This window comes from Triplophysa rosa, linkage group LG1 (genome assembly GCF_024868665.1).
Source record: "Triplophysa rosa linkage group LG1, Trosa_1v2, whole genome shotgun sequence".
In the NCBI taxonomy this organism is placed as follows: domain Eukaryota; kingdom Metazoa; phylum Chordata; class Actinopteri; order Cypriniformes; family Nemacheilidae; genus Triplophysa; species Triplophysa rosa.
In genome coordinates this window covers 12629342-12650495 of record NC_079890.1, presented here as the reverse complement: position 1 = coordinate 12650495, position 21154 = coordinate 12629342, and the positions used below count along the sequence as shown (strand labels likewise).

General features: G+C 40.4%; 1 protein-coding gene across 1 annotated transcript; it reads right to left on the bottom strand.

Annotated features, from left to right (window-relative positions):
- Positions 1-1207: 1207 nt before the first annotated feature.
- LOC130547420 (uncharacterized) lies at positions 1208-14003 on the bottom strand. Its single transcript, XM_057323410.1, has 29 exons — positions 13288-14003; positions 12611-12686; positions 12453-12514; positions 12232-12313; positions 12079-12147; positions 11926-11994; positions 11773-11841; positions 11622-11690; positions 11471-11539; positions 11313-11383; positions 11143-11224; positions 10988-11058; positions 10818-10899; positions 10663-10733; positions 10494-10575; positions 10350-10409; positions 10203-10265; positions 10050-10118; positions 9908-9966; positions 9719-9800; positions 9572-9634; positions 9411-9487; positions 9144-9323; positions 8922-9000; positions 8699-8794; positions 7687-8603; positions 7456-7593; positions 7178-7260; positions 1208-1743 (listed from the first exon to the last, which is right to left on the bottom strand). Exons 1-26 carry the CDS (start codon positions 13505-13507, stop codon positions 8600-8602), a joined length of 2076 nt encoding a protein of 691 aa, XP_057179393.1. The 5' UTR covers positions 13508-14003; the 3' UTR covers positions 1208-1743; positions 7178-7260; positions 7456-7593; positions 7687-8599.
- Positions 14004-21154: the final 7151 nt, after the last annotated feature.

Below are 21154 nucleotides of genomic sequence, written 5' to 3'. Positions count from 1 at the left end.
AATACATTCCTTTGTGTTTAGCAGAACAAAGACATTTATACAGGTTTGGAACATTCTGAGGGTGCCTAAATGATGACAGAATTCTCATTTTTGAGTGAACTGTCCCTTTAAGAGTGATGCTGCTGATGTTTTTGAGTCAGAGGAGCATAGATATGCAAAGGAGCATATGATCACGTCATAAATATAAAAAACAGGCACTAAAAGATTTAAAAAAATGTATTGATGCTTTTGGTATTGTAATTATGATTATACATTAAAATCGTTTTGCATGTCATATTCTTATAGGTTAGGCAGACAAACAAACTGTTTATGAGTGATTATATTGCAGTTTTTGCATTAGTAAATCTTCACATTGTCTCTAGTAGCATGAAAAAGAAACGTTTATTTAATCTGGGAATAAACAGAAAGCGAGCGAAAAACAGTCATTAATTTAAATTATAATCTCGCGTTATGAATGATGAAACGGACTGCATAAAACTCCTGTTATAATACAGTAAATGGGTTTGACTGGTCGTATCTGCTGCTCCCTGCGAGCGAGCCGCAGCAAAACTCTTCAACGCCAGTGACTCGTCTAAACTTCTGATTGGTCATTACGTTCATGCGCTGTCTGTGATTGGTTGTGATGCTCAGCGCTGTGAACATGGAAAAATCTTTGATAAACCGTGATCGGACGTAAACGTAATGCTGTAACGGACACGTTTGGTTCATCTTCACATTTCATTTAATTTGCCTCATCCATTTATTGTATTAAATGGATTTGATTTTGAAAAAAATATATAAAAATCAAATTGTTTTCTGCTAACTCCACCAGATTCTTGTTCTACCCCTGATAGCACACATACATCTGGTTTACATCTATTTGATGTCTGCATTTACATCTGCAAGACATCTACAATACATCGTTTGCTCATCTGCAATACGTCTCGGAGGTGTCTGCTGTCAGACGTCATATAGACATCTAGAAGATGTCTGTAAGATGTTTATGATTTAGAATGGATGTACAACAGCTATTTCTAAGATGTTTAGCAGATGTTTTTAAGCAGCAGATCTCCAGATCTTTAGCAGACGTATTACAGACGTTCAGACGTCTCCGAGACGTATTGCAGATGAGCAAACTATGTATTTAAGATGTCTTGCAGATGTAAATGCAAACGTCAAATAGACGTAAACCAGATGGATTGTGCTATCTGGGAAGTCTCCCCAAGTACCACTGTGGTGATTTTAATGTTCTTTCACTGTTTCAATATTAAATAATTGCACACCAAAGTCAAGACCAATACTAACTTACAGACATATTTTACAATTTCATAAAATATAAAATCAAATTGATTTCTGCAAACTTTACCAGATTCTTGTTCTACGTCTCCCCAAGTACCACTGTGGTGATTTTCATGTTCTTTCACTGTTTCATTATTTAATAATTGCACACCAAAGTCAAGACCAATACTATTTATTATTAGCAGTGGTTGTTGTTTTAATTGGTCATTGTAGCAGATACCATCATTATGCTGACTAGTAGAATTTCTCAACAATTCAAACAATCAATACAGCATTCCATCAAAAAGATTGTATGGCACCAGATATAAGGAAATGCACGCACGCAAGCACACACAGATATAAGGACACGCACACGCACAGTCTGGTCTCATCTCTCCACATGGAATTAGTCAGCTACTTAAGTTGGATCCTTGCCAGTCTTCAGTTATAGTCTTCTCCAAGAGTGCACTACATGCCCATAAGCACCTGCAACAAACCGGACCTCAATATAACGTCAGATTGACGTTGGACTCCTACGTCTGATAGACGTTGCATTTTGGTTGAAAATGAAAATCTGGTTGACGTCAAAACCCAACGTCAGACTCACGTCAATGTCCAACGTTGCATTTTGGTTGAAAATTAAATTCTGGTTGACGTCAGACTGACGTCAATCTCCAACGTTGGTCTAACGTTGCATTTTGGTTGAAAATGAAAATCTGGTTGACGTCAGAACCCAACGTCAGACTGACCTCAATCTCCAACGTTGGTCTAACGTTGCATTTTGGTTAAAAATGAAATTCTGGTTGACGTCAGACTGACGTCAATCTCCAACGTTGGTCTAATGTTGCATTTTGGTTGAAAATTTAAATCTGGTTGACGACGTCAGAGCCCAACGTCAGACTGAAGTCAATCTCCAACGTTGGTCAGGCCTTGCATTTTGGTTGAAAATCTGGTCGACATCAGAATCCCATTTTGGACCAACCTCCAACAATGACATCAAACTTAACAGATGCAGTTGCAAAATAAAAATCAACATAGAGAAAAAATAACACACCGAGAAAGCATGTTGAGAAAACAATAAGATCGGACAGAGGTCAAGATCTAATATAAGATAACACCAAATTATTAATTTTTAAACATTAGCAATGAAAATAGTTTAACCTAATGTGAAACTGGAATCCACAAATGTTTGGTGATTTTATCAGAAAAAATGACAGAGATGAACTGGATTATAATTTTTTTTAAATGTAATTTGACAAATGTATATAAAATATTTAAATAATGTTTTGTTTTTTATTGGAATACAACATCTTTAAAATAACACTTTAATTTTAACATCAACCTGATTGAAACGGAATATTTCAAAAACTTATTCACACAGCTTTTTTCCTGCAACCTCCACCCACCCTGTCTGGGGCTTATTTTTTAACAAAAGGCAATGTCCGCTACAGTGTTTGTCTTTGATGTTCTCTGGACACTCTCTGTAAGAAATATTTGAAAATTAACATTTATGAGGAAAATAGGATATAATGCACTACAGTAAGCATTGAATTTAAACATTATATTATTCTATGCCTTACACAGAATATATTTAGACCACTTAAAATATTGATTGCTACCAGGATAGTAAGAGACTTTTGCGAATCGGCCTTCCATCACAGAACGAAATCTCAGAGACAAGGGTTCCAGATGCCAAGAGTTTAAACTTTTATTTGCTCGAGCAAGCAAAGTGAGACACACAGAGTTCATCTGATGATGTCCAATGATGTCCCCCGAATACACATCTGACTCCATACTTTATACATTGTTCTTAAGTCGTTATCACAGTTCAAACCAATCATGTTTTACCTGACATCATCTTCTACCAACCAGGTTTTACATGACATCACTTATTTTTATTAGTCAATCCCTTATGTGTGTCTGTTTTGGTGATTTGAACATCAACAACGGCTATGAGAAATCAGACACCCTGCATTTAAGGCAGAAGTTCCCAAAGTGGGGGTCGCAAGGCCGCGAGGGCGGGGTCGCAAGATGATTCCTAGAAATCATTTTTTTTATAATAAGAAACAGCGTATTTTATCAATAAGTGTAACAAAATATGAAAATATTAGTGTAATATTGTTCAGAGTAGGGTAGGAAGGAGGCGGGAACCGGCGAACTTTCAAAAACTTTAATAAAATAAACAAACAATAAAAGGCCGGCAGCCACCAAACGGTAGACTGCCGGCCACACAAACATAAATAAAACTTAACACATGTCCGGGCCCAGTCCTCTCTCGTCCGACTAGTCCTGTCGCTCGTCCTCTTATGCTCCTGATCTCCTCCGTGAGACATGCGGGACGGTGTGCGCACAGCTGATTCCCACTATCAATCACGCCACCGGCCCCGCCTCGTTGCCTCACGGCTCTCGTCCCGCCTTCCTCGTTACAATTAGTTAAGTCAAAAATAAAACCATGCAAATAAAAAGCCACCAGCCTTTCGCATTTACTTCCCCTCGATCATGACCCCTGAGGTGATTACGTCACATTAACAACATCAGCAAGTCAATTTACAGCACCATGTTAAACAGTCCTCATATGTGCAAGCAGATTATTTTTCAGGCTTTAAGTTTAGGATATTTTTATTTATAGAAATGAAACATTGGTTAATATCGACCAAAGACAACGCAGGGAGGCCAGCTGATGAGGGCGGAGAAGCGCCGCAGTCAGAAAGGCCATCGACCTCAGGTACAAAAAGAAAACTGCCGTTTGCATAAAAAGGACATATATCAGCACTCAAATCAGTTTGATGAAATGTGACATGTAGTAATAGTTCATAGTTTATGTATAGCAAAAAGTAAAGTAATGAGCAAATTACTATAAAATAATATTATGTTCGAATGTGTTCTTTTGTGTTGTCATTATAAGTGTGTTTGAATAGACCTAATAAGTGCATGTGAGCAATTACGAGCAAAGTTTGTATACTTTAACCACCTCCGAGGATAGTGAGGGTCTTGAGTCACTGGCACAGTTATTTTGGGGGTTGTGGGCTGAAAAGTTTGGGAACCCCTGTCTTAAAGTGGAGGTATCCTGCTATGTCATGCATTCTGAATTCTTTACACCAGCCCTTCTCAAAGTCCGGACGTTGCTAACATGATGCTAACGTGATTTGCATGTTGCTAGCATGATTCTTAAGCGAATAGCATGTTTGCTAGCATGATGCTAACGCGATTAGCATGTTCCTAGCATGACGCTAACGAGATTAGCATGTTCCTAGCATGATGCTAACGAGATTAGCATGTTAACTAGTATGATGCTAAAAAGATTAGCATGTTTGCTAGCATAATTAGCATGTTGCTAGTATGATACCCCAAGCCATGAGTGAAACGAACAAACTCCTGTGTCTCTACGATGTTCTGATGCAGAGATATAGGTTTTGCTAAACAGTTGTTATTTTCTCTAATACATAATTATTCATACCCTTTTACAACTTATTTTTTTATGCCAAGATAACAGCTTTTTTATAGAGCTCCAGATCCTTCAGATTTCCAGCTCCATGTTGGTGCTTCTCCTCTTCAGTTCTCTCCACTCATTTTCTATAGGGTTCAGGTCTGGAAAGTGGGATGGCCATGGCAGAAGCTTTGTTTTTTTGCTCAGTGACCCATTATTGTTTTGATTTTGATGTTTGTATTTAGATCATTGTCAGTTTGGAATATCCAAACTTATCCCATTATGTGACTCCTAGCAGGCACAGTCAGGTTTTATTTTTTTATTCGTTGATATTTGCTAGAATCCAAGATGCCATATATCTGAACAAGACAAGGATCTTCAGGAGAGATTTAGTCCCAAAACATTAAAGATACAGCAATGTACATAATTTTACACATGGGGTACTTTTTACCTTTAATCATGTGTTTGCTGCTATTTGTTCTTTTTTTATTCTGGCTAGTGATTTGACATCGTTACCACATCTGCAAATGATTTCATTCACCACAACCCCGTCTAAAGACTCACAGACCCCTCTCACCCCCATTTTCAAAAACTCATTGAATCTAGACAAATCACAATGATTATCCATTTTGGATCCAAAACGCCAAATTTCGCCAAAAGGTGAGAAGTTTGCATCCCTGATGACTTTTCACAAGAATCATTTTTTTTAATCAACATTTAGAAAATATTGCTTAGTTTTTGTGCAGATCTGTAATGGAAACCCGGCTAGGGAAAGGAAACCAGCAAACACTTCAATGAACAAAGAACACAAACACTTCAAAAAACACTTCAGCAAAGATCATACTCTAGACCGTTTCACCGGATGCACGGACTGCAGTTAACTTCCGGTCTGTGTTTGTTTATCGGTCTGGCTTTTATGTTTTTATTTTATTTAATTTGTGTTAATATTAATGTATATGAATATTTCATTGTATAATAATTGTATTAAATAAACAATTTGTTGAATTTTGTTGTGTTAATTTTAATAATAAACAATATGTTAAATGGGTCCTGTTACTTTTATTGTAACAGGACCATTTGAGCTTTGTTACGCAGTCTAAACATGATATAGTGTTGCCATAGGACTACAGTGGGAACGTTTGTAAGCAGAATGAATCATAAGTCAGTGTCATCTATTTTCAAAACAACAGTCAACCTGAAGATCTAACATAACATATCATACATTTTGTATGATTATTCAAATATCAGTTCCTGTCTGCAGTCATTACGTGTTCCCCAGGAATCAAACCCACAATCTATTATGCTACTAACCCAATGCTCCAACCACTGAGCCACAGGAACAGAGAAAGAATCAACTGACGAATAGCAGTTCAGTTCAACTTCATAATTGGCCTGAACTGTTTCAGATAATCTGAACATTTTTAAGGTAAAAAACAAGTGAATGAGGATTCCATGAGGAATTTTATGCTTTAATAGTATTTTAATCATTGGTTGCATAGACATGAATGATAACATATACAACACATGGTAAAAGAGATTCACAGAGCTCACAAATGGTTAAAACATGTAAAGCAGTGGTTCTCAACCAGGGGGGTGCAGAGATACTGCAGGTGGGGCGCGACGGTTCCCCGAAACCCCAGCCTTGGAACTCGATCGCGAATGCACGGAGGAACGCAATTGCAAATTCATGGAGGCCAATGTTCCCTCTGAATATCATATTAAGAAACAGGTAGATCATATAAGTATGTTTGTCTTTCACACTGTAATTTCAGAATAAGCGCAAGTCTCTCTCTCTCCCGATGAGTTGTGAGTGCGCGTGAACTAAGGGAGTGGCGTGTAAATAAAGTGCCTTTTCATATATTTCTGAACTTCGACGGCTGTTTAAAGCTGTTGACAGTTATTAAAGATGTAAAGCGCTATTTTCGACAGGCAAATGACACCACACCGCGTCTGTATTAAAAACTGCAAATAAACTCTCGCTCGTGTTCAAATCAATGAAACGCGCACCGTTCTCGTGATCTGGCAGATTAATCCTTTTGGAATAATGCCCAAAACACTACATTTTTTAAATGGTTTTAATGCAAAAAGCTAATGGTTCACAGTGGTATTTTAATGGAAACCATTCATTTCTGTGATAGTTTCTTTTATTTTTATCAGCAGGGCTGTTACATTTATAATCTGATCTCTTGAGATCAATCTGTCACATACAGGTATTTTTTGCTTCTTTATATATATAGTTTATATATCTAACATATTTGACACATTATCTTATCTATCCTCAATGTAAAGTATGGGGGGGGGCAGTTTTTAAATGGGTTTACAGGGGGGCGTGGCCATGAAAATGTTGAGAACCACTGATCATCCAAGCCATCAAAAAATGAAGCAAAAGTGCTTTTACACTCATTTTTTAAAATAATTAGTGGCAGCCTCTATACAGATTTATTATCGATTCATAAAATTTGAAATACTGTAACATTAGTCCAATTTACTTACTGTGAATGATGTGTCCTCAGAATGTCCGGCAAAGTATCCGTCATCACAGTCAGTCAGAATCCTGCACGTCTTGTTCATGGTTTCTGAATCAAATGCATGTAAATGGTTGTGTGAGACTGACTGCAATGACAGATGCCCTTTTGCCCAAAACACAACAACAGGGATCTTTCTATTTCAAGAAATTAAAGAGTATTATTTGTGTCAACACATTAAATGAATATGAATAGGTGATTTCAGAGAGGCTAACAACATAGCAGTGCTATAAGAGCCCACCTTACCATCAGAGCACTCTCTAAAGACACGCCTCCTCCAAATCACATGATCGCAATGATGATGAAAGATCACCAGCGTGAGCAGCAGTATGCTTTGGAAAAAGTGCAAGTTCTTGAAAACTAACTGCTACAGAAATGTGAAATCTGTGAAAACAGTGACATTGTTAACAACGAGTATGTGATTGATCATCCTGTCAATCATTTAACACAATGTACAGTATATAAGCAGCCTCATACCTTTTTCTCTTTTGTCAGCACAGCACACAGCACTTTGGCATCCCTTCACCACCTGACTCACTGCTGACTCCCAATACCTTCTGTTTACGAAGGCATCATCTGTGGTCATCATGAGGTTGAGCATTCAGTCCAACCGGACCTAGCTCTGTCAGACTCAGATGTCCCAAGAATGAGACAAGAAAACAAGACAAACTAATTAGCGTTGTGGCCGCTCACGTTATGCAAAAATGACACAATATGACACATGTTCAGGCCGTTCATATTGACACACATATTGTGTCATGTTATGCAAAAATGACACAATATGACACATGTTTCTACCCATTACCCCTACACTTTCTTTCCCCCCTCCGTTTAGGATTCTCTTTTGGTTGGAGGGGCAAACAGATTTTTTCAGGACCTCACTTCAAATGAAGGGGTATGAAAATTTCCAGCATGGCTGCTCAAGCGAGTATAATGCAAATCTTTTATCGCATTAATAAAGATTTTAACAACACATAATATTTTTTTGTGCCTGTGCCTTTTATTAAATTACTCTGTTGAGTCTGTGTTAAGTATCTAAATCTGCTTAAGATGTTTTTGCTTTTAATGATCTTATTGTGGATATTGTTCTGTCAAGTATTACTTTCACTGATCATTTAGAAGTGTTTTGAGTTTAGAAATATCACACGGGTATGTTCCTGTCCAGTCTGTTCCTGCTCTGTGGTAAATTCAAGTTTAAAATTGTTATGATGAAGTTACGCAGAAATAACGTTTGATCACCTGAAACCTTCTCTGTCCCCTATGAAGTACACTATGACTGATTTTAAAGAGCATTTAATGTATTCATCATTTTTTTTAATGTATTTTCTGCTGCTTCTTTGTTTCAGCCAGTTTGTGTTTACTGGCTGCATCTGAGGCGCATCCCGGCTCTTTAGCTGCAAAAACAACAAATAAACATTTAGTACAATTATAATAAACAACACTTCTTAAATTGTGATTATTAAAGTTTATGGGTCTCATTGCACTGTACCTGTCAGATGAAAGTCTCGGACGTTTGCGGATCAGTTGGAGCTTCTTGTCGTCCAGGACAGAGGGCTTAGGGTTAGAATGGGGAGCTGGTAAATGCCTAGAAATAAAAATAGAAATACAGTTTCGGCAAAACCATCAAATAATAAGTAAATGCTGTCTGTATTTATTTTTACATGGGCAGTGTTAATATCACAATATTTAAAGCTGCAACTGAGAGAACTTACTCAGACGCAGCAGCTGATGTAGGCGGGGCAGGAGGCTTTTTCCATGTCTCTCGTCCAGCCGTCTGATGTTGTGAAAAGCCTGTTAAGAACAAATCCAAGTAGATAAATGACACACTTGTTCATTGACAGTTTAATATAAAAAACGAAGATTTTCAAAACAGTATTAAGAAATAAAAGAGTGTTGAAACTGTTGGTCAGACAGAACAAAATATAACAACTTACCAAATGTTGGTCGTGTTTTAAAAACAAAATTGGCCGGACGAAGAAGAGGCTTCGGACTGTCTGGTGTTAAACTTAATGTTGGCTTTTCGGACAGGTGCAGTCCATCCAACATCTTACACAGATCTTCAAGACTGCACTCTGTCCTAAAAGAACTCCTCACCCCCTGCCTCTGTGGAAAAGCTGTTGAGAACAAATCAGAGTAGATGAATAACACATCCAATGACTGAAATCAAGAGTTTTGAAAAATAAAGAACACTGATACTGTACTTTTTGCCAGAGTTGTGTTCTCGCCATCTTGTGGGTTAACTCTATTTCTTGAGGACCTTGTGGCAGGATATTGATGCCTAAAAACACAATTAAACATATATTAGGTAATGTTTCAGCAAACTTTCAAACATTTATAAACTGAGACCATTTTTTCAACTCACTGAGGTGGTGAAGCGTCTGTGGGCTCTAGCCTTTTAAAGAAGCCCGGAGGATAAGGTTTAGGACTAGAAACACAAAGAAATGTACTTTAAGTACCGTTTCAGCAAACATTCAAACGTTTATACGTTGAGACAGTTTGTTCTACTCACTCAGGTTCAGGAGCTGGTGTAGGTGTGATGGGGGGCTTGACGGCTATTTCTGGCCCACCCATCTCCCGCTTTTGTGCAACAGCTGTTAAGAACAAATCAGAGTAGATAAATGACACACATGTTCATCCCCAATTAGGGTTTTGAAAAATAAAGAACACTGATATGTAGTCTTTGCCGTAGTGTTCTTACGTCCTTCTTGTGGGCTCACTCCGTTTACTCTGGAGGAGCTTGAGGAAGGATCCTGATGTCTACAAATACAAGAAAACCACTTTAAGTCCCGTTTCAACAAACATTTGAACATTTATAAACTGAGAGAATTTGTTTGACTCACTGAAGCAGTGGAACCTTTGTGAGAGCTGCCCTCAACTTTTGAATGAAGTCCGAGGGCAGAGATGTATTCCTAATAATACAAGAAAACGTCCTTTAAGTACTGTTTCAGTAAACATTCAAACATTTATAAACTGAGACCGTTTTTTCAACTCACTGAGGTGGTGCAGTGTCTGTGGGCTCTAGCCTTTTAAAGAAGCCTGGAGGATAAGGTTTAGGACTAGAGACACAAAGAAATGTATATCAAGTACCGTTTCAACAAACATTCAAACTTTTACAAACTGAGAGAATTTGTTCGACTCACCGAAGTGGTGAAGCCTCTGTAAAAGACTTTTTAAACAGGCGTGAGGGAAGAGTTGTATGCCTATAAATACAAAGAAATGTACTTCAAGTACCATTTCAGCAAACATTCAAACGTTTATACGTTGAGACAGTTTGTTCTACTCACTCAGGTTCAGGAGCTGGTGTAGGTGTGATGGGGGGCTTGATGGCTATTTCTGGCCCACCCATTTCTTGCTTTTGTGCAACAGCTGTTAAGAACAAATCAGAGTAGATAAATGACACACATGTTCATCCCCAATTAGGGTTTCGAAAAATAAAGATCATTGATACTGTACTTTTTGCCGGAGTTGTGTTCTGGAGAGGGCTCACTCCATTTTCTGAGGAGCTTGTGGCAGGACCTTGACGCCTAAAAACACAATGAAACATATAATAGGTACTGTTTCTGCAAACATTCAAACGTTTATACGTTGAGACAGTTTGTACTACTCACTCAGGTTCAGGAGCTGGTGTAGGTGTGATGGGGGGCTTGACGGCTATTTCTTGCCCACCCATCTCCCGCTTTTGTGCAACAGCTGTTAAGAACAAATCAGAGTAGATAAATGACACACATGTTCATCCCCAATTAGGGTTTTCGAAAAATAAAGACCATTGATACTGTACTTTTTGCCGGAGTTGTGTTCTGGAGAGGGCTCACTCCATTTTCTGAGGAGCTTGTGGCAGGACCTTGACGCCTAAAAACACAATGAAACATATAATAGGTACTGTTTCTGCAAACATTCAAACGTTTATACGTTGAGACAGTTTGTACTACTCACTCAGGTTCAGGAGCTGGTGTAGGTGTGATGGGGGGCTTGACGGCTATTTCTTGCCCACCCATCTCCCGCTTTTGTGCAACAGCTGTTAAGAACAAATCAGAGTAGATAAATGACACACATGTTCATCCCCAATTAGGGTTTTCGAAAAATAAAGACCATTGATACTGTACTTTTTGCCGGAGTTGTGTTCTGGAGAGGGCTCACTCCATTTTCTGAGGAGCTTGTGGCAGGACCTTGACGCCTAAAAACACAATGAAACATATAATAGGTACTGTTTCTGCAAACATTCAAACATTTAAAAACTGAGACCGTTTTTTTTTCAACTCACTGAGGTGGTGAATATAGTGCTTGAGAGGGCCTCAACTTTTTCAAGAGCCCAGAGCGAGGAGATTTATGCCTAAAAATACAAAGAAAAGTACATTAAGTACCGTTTCGGCAAACATTTGAACGTTTATCAAGTGAAATTGTTTTTGACTCACTGAGATGGAGAAGCTTCTCTGACATGGCTCTCCTGTCTATTAAAGAAGCCAGAAGGAGGAGATCTAAACCTAAAATACAATGAAATGTATATTAAGTACAGCTTTAGCAAACATTAGAACGTTTATCAAATGAAAACATATTTCAACTCACTGAGATGGAGAAGTATCTCGGACAGGTCGCTCCGGCCTTTTAATGAAGCCCGAGGGAGGAGATCTATGCCTAATAATACAATGAAATGTATATGAAGTTCAGTTTCGGAAAACATTCAAACATTTATAAACTCAGACAGTTTTTTCAACTCACTGAGGTGGAGAAGCATCTCGGACAGGTCGCTCCGGCCTGTTAATGAAGCCCGAGGGAAGAGATCTACGCCTAATAATACGATGAAATGTATATTAAGTTCAGTTTTGGCAAACATTCGAACATTTATAAACTCAGACAGTTTTTTCAACTCACTGAGGTGGTGAAGCATCTTGGACAGGTCGCTCCGGCCTGTTAATGAAGCCTGAGGGAGGAGATCTACGCCTAATAATACAATGAAATGTATATTAAGTTCAGTTTCGGAAAACATTCAAACAATTTTAAACTGAGAGAATTTGTTCAACTAACCAATGTTGAGGAGATGGTGTAGCTGTTGTGGGAGCCTTGGAGGATAATTTTGCTCCACCCATTCTCTCCTCTTGTGGAAAACCTGTTGAGAACAAATCAGAGTAGATAAATGAAACTGTTCATCCAATGATTGATAAATCTATAAAAACATTTTCTAATTTTTTCTAAATCTGAAAAATAAAAGAGCATTGATGGCAGTGGAAACGAATGTAATAACTTACCAAAGTTGTTCCTCCTGAACTTCTTCCTTGCCTCAGACGCTTGAGATGACCTCACACTGGAGCTTATGGTAGAATGATGACAGCAATTTTAAGTATTGTTTCTACAGATATTCAAGCGGTGTATAAATCAATAGAATCAAGAGAATTGCTCAACTCACTAAGATGGAGAAGGTGCTTGTTTTCTCCACACACGAGAGTCGCTCTTCTGACTGAAGACTCTCCTAACTGAACTCGCTGTTGTTGAAAACAAATAACAGAAGGTCAACGACAATAAATCATATTTTGAATTTTGGGGGATTTATGGTGTACTTTTACTTCTACAAAGTCGTTATATTTTTATTTGAAAATAATGATTTATTTTAATATTTTCTTTTTAAAATGAACGTCGTAGTTCAGAGTTAGTGCCTATAGGCCTATAGAGAATAGCCTTAGCCCTATTTGACTGAAACAACGACAATAACAAGACAGGAATGGATAGTGATAGGTCAGACATTTCACTCACAATCAGACATGAAACAATGTGAGTGACACTGTTTGTGAAATCCAGGCTAAAATCTCAAAGCTATTATAGGATTCAGGAGCATCAAAGTAGTCAAAGCCATAAAAATTACGAACGCAAATAGGTCACGTGTGTAAATAAGAGACTATTCGATAGATTTCGATTAGAGATTTAACATAACTCAGTCAATATCAAAATGTAAACAGAATGATTTTATGTAGCAAACTGTTAATAACAAACTCATTGAAGTTACTTTCTTTACACAGGCAGAGTCACGCATTAAAGAGCATTAATAGTGTTGGTCACAAATAAAAGTACAAAACATATATAACTCACGATTCTCCACTCTCCTCTGGACTCTGGCTGAGGGCTCAGGAACCTCGGCATCCAGATCAGCCCATGACGGAATGACCACCTCCGACGCATCAAATTCGGTTTCTTCAACGATATCCGCCCACGAAGTAATGGGCTGGATGTCGTCAAAGTCATCGAAAGAGGCGCCAGACGGAAGAACGGCAGTCGCAGTCATCTTGATTTGGTCAACGGCGATGTGCATCCAAACGCGTCGATGCAGGTGAACTGTGGAGCGGTTCTCTGATCCGGGAGGAGTCAACGAATAAGTCACCTTACGGTAACTATTCGGTCTCAACTTCCTTCACGCGAAGACGACACACCAACAGAAAACAAGCACGAACCGCAGGTAAAAGCACGCGGTGTGAACCCAAACGAGTCGCAGGTGAACTGTGGAGCTGTTCTAGGATCCAGTAGGAGTCAACGAATAAGTGACCTTTCGGTACTCTCCGGTCTCACTTCCTTCGCGCTAGAACGACACACCAACAGAAAACACGAACGAATCGCAAAGAAAAGCACACGCACTCGAAAAGTCTTGATCTCGCAGGAGTCAAACCACTCTCGTACTCGCCGAACTCAAACCCACGAAGACTGATGCGAGGCAGCAGCTTATATAGAGGCAGATGGAACGCGCTTTATGGCGTCATAACCGTATCAAGATGAGTACCCAAGCCGTGGCCTTGCCCGTTAGTAATACATTACAGTGAAAATATTTTTAAAAATACAAATATTGTAAACGTGTTTTTTACTAAAACGTGTGTATATATATATAAACGTGTATATATATATAAACTATTATTTATAATAATGTATCCAATAATAATATTATAACATATTACTAAACTTAAAATAATAGACATCCCAGATAGCAAATGCAAAAGGAGATGTAAGGCAGAGCATTAAGAGACTGACAGCCTCAAGAATCACTATTATTATTGCTTCTTTCCTATAAAATAAACCAACCGGATTGGACTCTGTGAGTCCTGAGCGTTACAAGTAGAAGTGGTGCTGGTCCCTCTTGAGTCTTCATGTCTTTGGAATTGCTGTGTTCATGTGATTTGTAATTAAAATGTGCTTAGAAAAAAAACGTGATCAGAATATCGACCTATTACTCACACACTTTGTTATAGTGTATTGTAAAATGTACACTTGTGATACTATTTTAGTCATTCGGGATGTTTTAGGATTTGTGCACCTCAAATAAAGACTCTGAAAAGGTAAAACTGTTGTGTTGTTACAAAATAAAATAGAAAACTGCAGCTTATAACAAAAACTTCAATTTACTGATACACATGTGTGACTTTACAACAACAAACTCCACTTTCACAGGTGCTCAGTTGACTTTAAAGTGTTAGTTCACCCAAAATAAAAATTCTGTCATTTACTCACCCTCTTGTCATTTTAAACCTGTATGCCCTTCTTTCTGTGGCAGAACAAAAAAGAAGATATTTTGAAGAATGTTTGTAACGGAACAACGTTGGCTGATATTGTATGGCTATCCTGATTTTGCCAAGTGGTTGATGTCCTTAGGACAACATCAACGGTTTTCTTAAAATACCTTTTGTATTCTGCTGAAGAAAGTAAGTCATCCAAGTTTGAAATGTTATGTGGGTGAGTAAATGATGACAAAATTTTCGTTTTGGGGTAAACTATCCCTTTAATAACATGGTAGTAGTCAGTCATCCATGGAACAGCAGAGAGGTCAGAGTGGTGTGTTCTGCAGGCCAACATCTGTCCAGGCCTCTTGATGTCTCCAGCTGGGTCTCACAGAAAAACAGAAGACCTGCAATAAAGACCATACAATTTATACCCATTACAAATCCATTATTTACAAAACTGTAACAACACAACAATTCTCTGTGACAACCACATGAAGAGAAAATCTATTCAGTGTGTACGGAACCAAACTGAACAACTAGCTGTTGTTGATGACATCACCATAATCACATGGAACAATAATTTAGGGGATTCATTCCTGCATTTTGAAGAAATAGTTAGCCCAAAAATGAAACTTTTGCCAGAATTTGCTCACCCTCCAGTTGTTACAAACCTGAATACATTTCTTTGTTGTGTGGAACACAAATAATATTTTAATGAAAGTCTGTAACTAAGCCGTTTTGGGTCACCACTGACTTTGATAGTAGTCTTTTATCCTATGGGAGTCAAGTGACCCAAAATGACTTGGAAACAACCTTTTATTATAGACAGGGTTTCTGCAAGTTTCACCAAGTCAAATTTAAGACCTTTTTAAAACCATTATGAATTAAATTTAAGACCTGCATCACAACATAAAAACCGCACACCCAACATTCCCAGGTTAATTTCTTTCTTGCATACATAGCAGAAGGTTGGTTACAATTTATTTTACAATGCCCTTGTTAGACATGTTACATGTATTTACTATAGTATTTACTATAAATTATGCATAATTACATTTAAGTAACCCTAACCCAAATCTTAAAGTAAGTACATGTAGTTCATTTTTATTACTCAGTACTTGAATGTATAATTACACTGTAACAGGGGCACTCTAAAGTAAAGTGTAACCAAAAATTCTGATACAGAGAACCTTGTTTTTAAAACATTATTTATCTTCCAGGTAAATTCATCTATGCATTAATTTAAGAAAGACAATATGTATAACTAATTTGTATGGCACACTGACAGCTATAGCCTAAGGTTTTAGTAGCTTCACCTTTTAGTACACATACGCACACGAATCTTTCTTTTCAAATATTTAAATGTAAATGTATTATGATTGATAAGTGCTTCAAAAGTACCGAAATAAAGTTTTGACGTGCACTCGCTCATAGAATTATTATGGATTACAGTGCAGACGTGATCATATTGCGCGTCGATCCGAGTCCAAGAAACGACGTCATCGCAGCCGCCATCTTGTATGCTACGGAAGCGGTGACGGCCGCTGCTTAGTATATGAGTAGTTGCTAAAGTTTGTACTGTATTACTATTTGACGTACCTTTGCTTCATTAAGTTTTCCCACTACAAGAGATTCCCCTCGGACTCTCTGTCGCTGCGCACTACAGAGACGTCTCCTTTTGTGCGTAGCATACAAGATGGCGGCCTTTCCAGCGCGATTACGTCACGTTCAGAAACAGATTATATAAAACATGTGGCAATTCACTTTTAAATTGAACTCACCGACATGGAGCGCACGCCCACAAACGTCTTTTGTCGTTCAGCTGTCTTTTATCATTAATCCGCGTCACATGAGTTCCGAACCGCCATCTCTCACGTTTAGGGCTAATACAGGGATACAGCTACGTCCATATCTCGCGAGATTTTAAATTTAGGATTAAGATGAAAACAGCGCACATCTGGCGAGCTTTGGGGCCGTAGCTGTATCTCTTCTAGCCACAACACCAACCGTCTCTCACGCCAAAAACACGAAGCTGATTGGCTGCAACCTGTGTTACATGTTAGTCTCATTTGTAGCTAATTCTCATTAAAAAGAAGGAACTACAACACCACAGAACCAAACGGAAGCATTTGAATGAGCATCAGAGGCAATGTTACATGGCCATAGGATAATTAAGACCCGTTTAAAATTATTTCAGATCTAGAACCCAATACTTCAGTCATTTAAGAGTTTTTTAGGCCTAACATTTTGATTTAGGAATTTAATACTTTTTAAACACTGTATAATATCTTTATTTGTGTTTAGAATAACAAAGAAGTGTATACAGGTTTGTTACAACTGGAAGGTGAGCAAATTATGACAAAATTTTCATTTTGGGTCTCTCTCTTTCGGCCAGGTTTCCCCTGAACACAACCTGGAGAAATAATAACAATCATAGCAGCCTGTATATTTAACTCCAGTAAATATACAGTTATGCGTCTTCAATGTTTTATTTTACTAGTCTACACAATTATTGAATTATACACCTACATATAAAACACACTGTTTAGATCTGTCAGGTCCCGGGTTTGATCTTCCTATTCACTGGCTTGTTTTCCTCCACTCTACCCTTCTATGTTGCGCAGCTGATGCGGCTTGGCAATCAGCCGAGCGGCTCAGCAGCGCACACCTGTTACTCATTCTCCCTCGTCACTCTGTCCAGGGCCAGATTAACACTTCACTGTACCCGGGGCAACAATATTCAAGGGCCCCATCATCACGACCCCAGGATCACCATAATCTGGCAAAATACAGAATACATTACAGTAATACAGTAAATATACTCAATATTTCAATAACTAACTGTCATCAAGTGCATTTTGATGTACAGATGTGCAAATGCCCATAGAACTACAAATGCACCACAGTGTTCTCTTGTCAAGGCCATTCACTCATGTTGTTATGAAAACAAAACGCATTGGCATCAGTATAATCTGGCAAAATTGACCCACTACATAGAGAGTGAAGGAAGTGTCCTCCATTTTCACAAAAAAATAAATAAGCAACCACTTTCAAAGCATCCAATATTTATTTAACAACACCTACTCCCAACACAAATGTATTGAATTGATAGAGCCATCACAGAGGAAGTCCACAGACAAGACACAAACAAAAATCCATAATCTCCTAGAATCAAGTAGCATTTTGGTCCTCAGCTCATTTTAAACAGAAATCACCCTGTCATCTCAGAATTCAACAGGACAATCAAGTTATAGTGCAATATAAACATTTTGAAATCTGCTGTTTTCTCTCAACAACAATAAACAATTTACAGCATTTTCATGGAGCCACCACAAGGAAAAAATAAATAAAATGCAGTATCATCTGCTCCTAAACTCATTTTAACTTGTTTTAAAACAGAAAACAACCTGTCACATCACAGTTCAACAAGACAGGCAAGGGTTAAACATTTTAGTGCAAGATAAACATTTGGAAATCTGTCAATTTCTCTCAATTAGACAAGACAAAAAGAAATGCTACATAATCTGGCAATGAAGCAGATCGTTGGTGAGGGAGCGTGTCCTACTCCCAAATCCGGACTCCCTCACCGAAGCAAGACACTTGGCAGACCGGTTCTGGAAAGCTGCAGGCCCTCGGAAGATCGCCTCTTCACGGAGCGGCTCTGTAACCGGCCCCCACAGTGCAGGATCCACAGGGAGTAGAGGCGTTGAGGTACAGGGGCTGCTCGCAGACTCGACGAGCGGCTCAGATGGCGGTGAGACTCGACCATCACCGCTTCCCTCAACGGTCGCACTCGCAGCAGAATCCGGGCCGTCGGTTGAAGATGCTGCCGGGGGCTCTTCGCTCTCGGGGCTGTGAACATTAGCTAGCGCCGGCAGTGAAGAAATGTCCTGGCTAGCTGAGCTGTCCTCGTTGACGGATGCTTCCTTAGCAGAACAGTTGCTAACGTTTACTAGCGTGAAGAAATTCCCTATTTTCGGTATATATTTTAAATTTTCTGCGTTCCTGATATCCTTCTCCTTTTTTAATTTCCGTTTAGCGCTCCCACTTAGCTTCTCCATGTTTGCATTTTTTGAGTTGTGTTGTGTAGCGGAGCTTGCCGTCACGCGACCGGCTCAGTGCACGTTGATTGGCGTCACCGCCCTGGGCCCTTTAGAGGTCGTGGGCCCCTGGGCAATTGCCCAGTTGCCCATATGGTTAATCCGGCCTTGACTCTGTCCCTTTATATTCTCTATCTTTTCTCTGTTTCTTTGCTGTTGCGTTGTTTGGTTATCCCCGCGCTGGCCTTCCAGCTTTTCTACTGTTGGATTTACTGTTTTTTCTCTAGTCTAGTTTTCGTGCGTGTCTTGTGGCTGAAGTTGGTTCCTGAGACGGATTTACTATTCGGGACCCGACCCGCCTTTCTACTCTCACCTCTGCCTGGGATTGCGAGTGTGCCTTACCCCTCGGACTCTGTTCGCACCTCGATTGACCCTTGCCTGGCAGACTACTCTCTGGATCTACCCCTCGGACTCTGTTCATGCCTCGAGTGATCACCCGCCTGTTTGACTCCGCCTCTGTCTTCTCCTTGAACTTTCCCGAGCTCGGCTCGGTCGTTATTGTTTGTTTCCCTTGTGTTACTCATCCAGTAAAGTTTTGTTGCTAAGACTGTATCTGCATTTGAGTCCAGTTCTTCCGGTTCTGACAGAACGCAACAGCCACGAGATGGACTCAGCGGATTCATCCCCCATAAGGTCGGCACTGGAGAGGCAAGGAGCTCTGTTGGGCCAACATCAAGAGGGCCTGATTGCTACCCAACAGGCGGTTGAAACATTAACTGCCCAAGTTGCAGGTCTCTCGGCCCGGTTGAGTCAACTCCAGTTGTCTGAGCCCCATGCTGCCAGCCCGGAGCGTGTGCACGAGCCCCGTGTCAACAATCCTCTCCCATATGACGGTGAGCCCACACTTTGCCGTGCCTTCCTCATTCAATGCGAGGTTGTGTTTTCTCTACAGCCAGTCACATACGCTTCACCGCAAGCAAGAGTGGCGTTTGTCATCTCGCTGTTGGCAGGTCGTGCCCGGGATTGGGGTGCGGCATGGTGGGCGGTACACTCCAGTTCTCCAGTTAATTATGAAGATTTCAAGAACGAGATGATAAAGGTGTTTGACCGTTCTGTAAGGAGGCATCGAGGAGGCATCGAGACAAGGAGGCATCGAGACAACTAGCGGCTCTCAGGCAGGGGCGTCGCTCGGTGACAGACTACTCGATCGAATTTCGCACGCTCGCGACGACCAGCCTATGGAATCCTGAGGCATTGTTTGCACGTTTCCTCGAGGGGTTGGCCGGGGATGTTAAGGATGAGATATATGCTCATGACCCTCCGGAACTTCTGGACGACCTCATAGCCTTGGCCATTCGGCTAGACGCCAGGATGGAGTTACGTCGCCGGGTTAAGACCCCAGTCAAATCTCCAGAGTGGCGGTAACAGCTCGAGCCGTCTTCCGAGGACACCGGGGTTGCTTTCGCCGAGGACGCCGAACCCATGCAGCTGGGTAGACTACGTCTTCCAGCGAAAGAGAAACTTCGCCATCTGAACGAGGGATTATGCCTCTACTGTGGTGGTCAAGGTCACCAGGCTTCCAAGTGTCCTTTAAAAGCCAACGCTCGCCGGTAGTCAGGGGGATCCTGGCGAGCGCTACTTCAGTCTTCCCCAACCATCGCACTCGCACTCTTCTGCCCGTAACTCTCAGTTTTGACACCTCCTCATTCCACGAGTTGGCGCTGCTGGACTCTGGGGCGGAGGGCAATATGGTGGACGAGACCTGGGCTCGCACAAGGACTTCCCATGCGGCCGGTCCGTCCACCCATCACCGTCCGGGCCCTTGATGGTAGGGTTCTGCAAACTGTGTCCGTTATTACCGCTCCTTTGAACATGGTTACGTCTGGCAACCACAAGGAGGAATTAGAGTTTTTTGTTTTTAAGTCTCCTATGGCTCCCATAGTTCTTGGCCATCCCTGGCTCGTTCACCATAACCCGTCCATCAACTGGGCTCAGGGTACCTTATCGGGATGGAGTTTATTTTGTCATGCTCACTGTCTTGTCTCTGCTTAACCCCTCTCTCTCCCTCTTCTGTGTTTCAGGAGGAAAGGGTCGATCTGTCCCGGGTTCCTGTGGAGTATCATGAGTTGAGAGCGGTCTTCAGCAAGTCTCGAGCCACGTCCCTGCCTCCCCACCGGCCCTATGATTGTGCCATCGACCTTCTCCCCGGCTCTTCTCCACCTCGAGGACGGCTGTTCTCCTTGGCTGCTCCTGAACGAGCGGCCATGGAGAACTATTTGAACGAATCTCTTGCAGCCGGTATCATTCGTCCCTCCTCATCTCCAGCTGGGGCGGGGTTCTTCTTTGTGAAGAAGAAGGATGGTTCGCTTCGTTCTTGCATTGATTACAGAGGTCTGAACGCCATAACGGTTAAGAATCGCTATCCGTTACCCC

Bases quoted from the DNA above. Each gene is read 5' to 3' on its own strand.
- LOC130547420 (XM_057323410.1), bottom strand. From the start codon at position 13,507: ATGCACATCGCCGTTGACCAAATCAAGATGACTGCGACTGCCGTTCTT. The intron at 11,995-12,078 runs GTGAGTTGAAAA...TCGTATTATTAG, and splicing joins CAAGATGCTTCACCACCTCA to GCGTAGATCTCTTCCCTCGG. The intron at 10,576-10,662 runs GTACAGTATCAA...TGTTCTTAACAG, and splicing joins GAACACAACTCCGGCAAAAA to CTGTTGCACAAAAGCAAGAA.